Raw genomic sequence first — 1,546 nt, forward strand, 5'->3', positions numbered from 1 at the left:
TCGATTAATTGTGCAGCCCTAACACAACGTGTCCTAAAACATATCCTGTATGATTTTATAGATTCCCAGCCAGAGAAGTCCGGAGGCTGGCTGCCAAAGTGACGCGGCGATTCATCCTCACCCCGCTCTGTGGGCCCCCCCCTCTGACAGACTCCCCCCCGACGGCTCTCAGCCAAACCGAGCCGCCGCCGCCCTTTGCACGTCCGTCTACGCCCACCTCGTCCCGGTCCCCACGTCCAGTCCTTGGACCGCCCATGTCCCGCCTGCTGCCGGAGAGGTCATCTCGCCTCTGGAGAAGAAAAAGCGAGTGGCTCAGGCGAGCCTCAACTTGCCCCTGAGTCCTCAAAGCGAGGACAAAGAGCGTCCCTCCGTCATTCACTGCTCGCCGTCTCCGGCGCGGGCTTCTTCCAGCCGAAACTGCACCTCCTCCGACAGCTCCCCGCTGCCTTTGTCCCCTTCGTCTTCCCGCAGCCCGTCCCCTTACTCTGTTTCATCAGAGGACGGCCCTGAGGAGACTAAACCTGCGTCGGACTCTGAACTATCCCAAAAGTGCTCTAGTTCTGGGAAAACTGCATCCAGCAGTGAGGAACGCAAGTTCGCGAGCTGTTGTCAGAAATCCAAAGACCCTGCAGGACAGACTAAAAACGTCCGCTCCCAATCCGCTGAATCCATCAAACTCCCGATCGAAGGTTCCGCCTGGATGCCGATCCACAAAGGGAGCGTCAAATACGCCCCCCATCTCTTGCACTTGCCCTCCTCCTTGGCGCTGAGATCCGACTGGGCTCCAACATCTACCTCTAGTTTCACCAAAGTTGTTCCAAAATCCGTGCAGCTCCTGCGGCCCGCTCCCATTCGGCCGGCGTATAAAACCCCCCAGGGCCGGTTGCTGCAGCAGGACGACTCTCTGGCTTGTGCGAAGAAGCTGAGCAACATGGCTCCGTGGCTTTATCCGACAGAGAAGAGGGACAAATCCAGGACAGTGCAACAAAAAGTTCCTTCAACCCAGCAGCAGCAGCAGCAGCAGAGTCTGACCCAGTCCGCCGCCAACCTGCCGGCGTCGTGCGTCCATCAGAGCTGCGACAAATCAGGGAGAGAGTCCCGGCACCAGCCTTTACTACACCCTTCGTTCCTCCCCAGCAGAATGAGACTACCTCCATCTCAGCTGACGTACCGCCACGTCCCAGTGAGACCAGCTCACTCTGCTCTCATTGGCTCTGCTGTTTACCCCTATCCCTACTCCATTCCTCTGTTAAACCCCCAGACCTGCTACTCCCTACCTGCCATGCATCCCGTTTACTTTCACAAGCTGTGATTTCCGTTGTACTGTTTGTTAACTCTAGACTTTCATAACAAAAGAAGCATCACATGTGATCTTGATCTTGATCTGAAGGAGGCAGACACTGAGCAGTTTGGTACACTTTTCTTTTTTTTTTTTTGTCTACCGTACGCTCTGAAAAGACCCTGGAAAGACTAAAGTCTGACACCATCTCACATCTAAAGACACTCTGTCATACAGGCCCAATCCCAAAGTGAGCCCTGAGGACTA

At 55.4% G+C, this 1,546-nt stretch overlaps 1 protein-coding gene across 1 annotated transcript in view; it reads left to right on the forward strand.

Annotated features, from left to right (window-relative positions):
• The window catches only part of arid5a (AT-rich interactive domain 5A), a 33,152-nt gene extending 31,606 nt beyond the window's left edge, over positions 1–1,546 (forward strand). Inside the window, exon 7 of the mRNA XM_032516789.1 lies at positions 62–1,546. Coding sequence (XP_032372680.1) covers positions 62–1,312 — 1,251 coding nt within the window. The 3' untranslated portion in view covers positions 1,313–1,546. The remainder of the gene's footprint in view (positions 1–61) is intronic.

The sequence above is a fragment of the Etheostoma spectabile genome, chromosome 5 (genome assembly GCF_008692095.1).
Source record: "Etheostoma spectabile isolate EspeVRDwgs_2016 chromosome 5, UIUC_Espe_1.0, whole genome shotgun sequence".
NCBI lineage: Eukaryota > Metazoa > Chordata > Actinopteri > Perciformes > Percidae > Etheostoma > Etheostoma spectabile.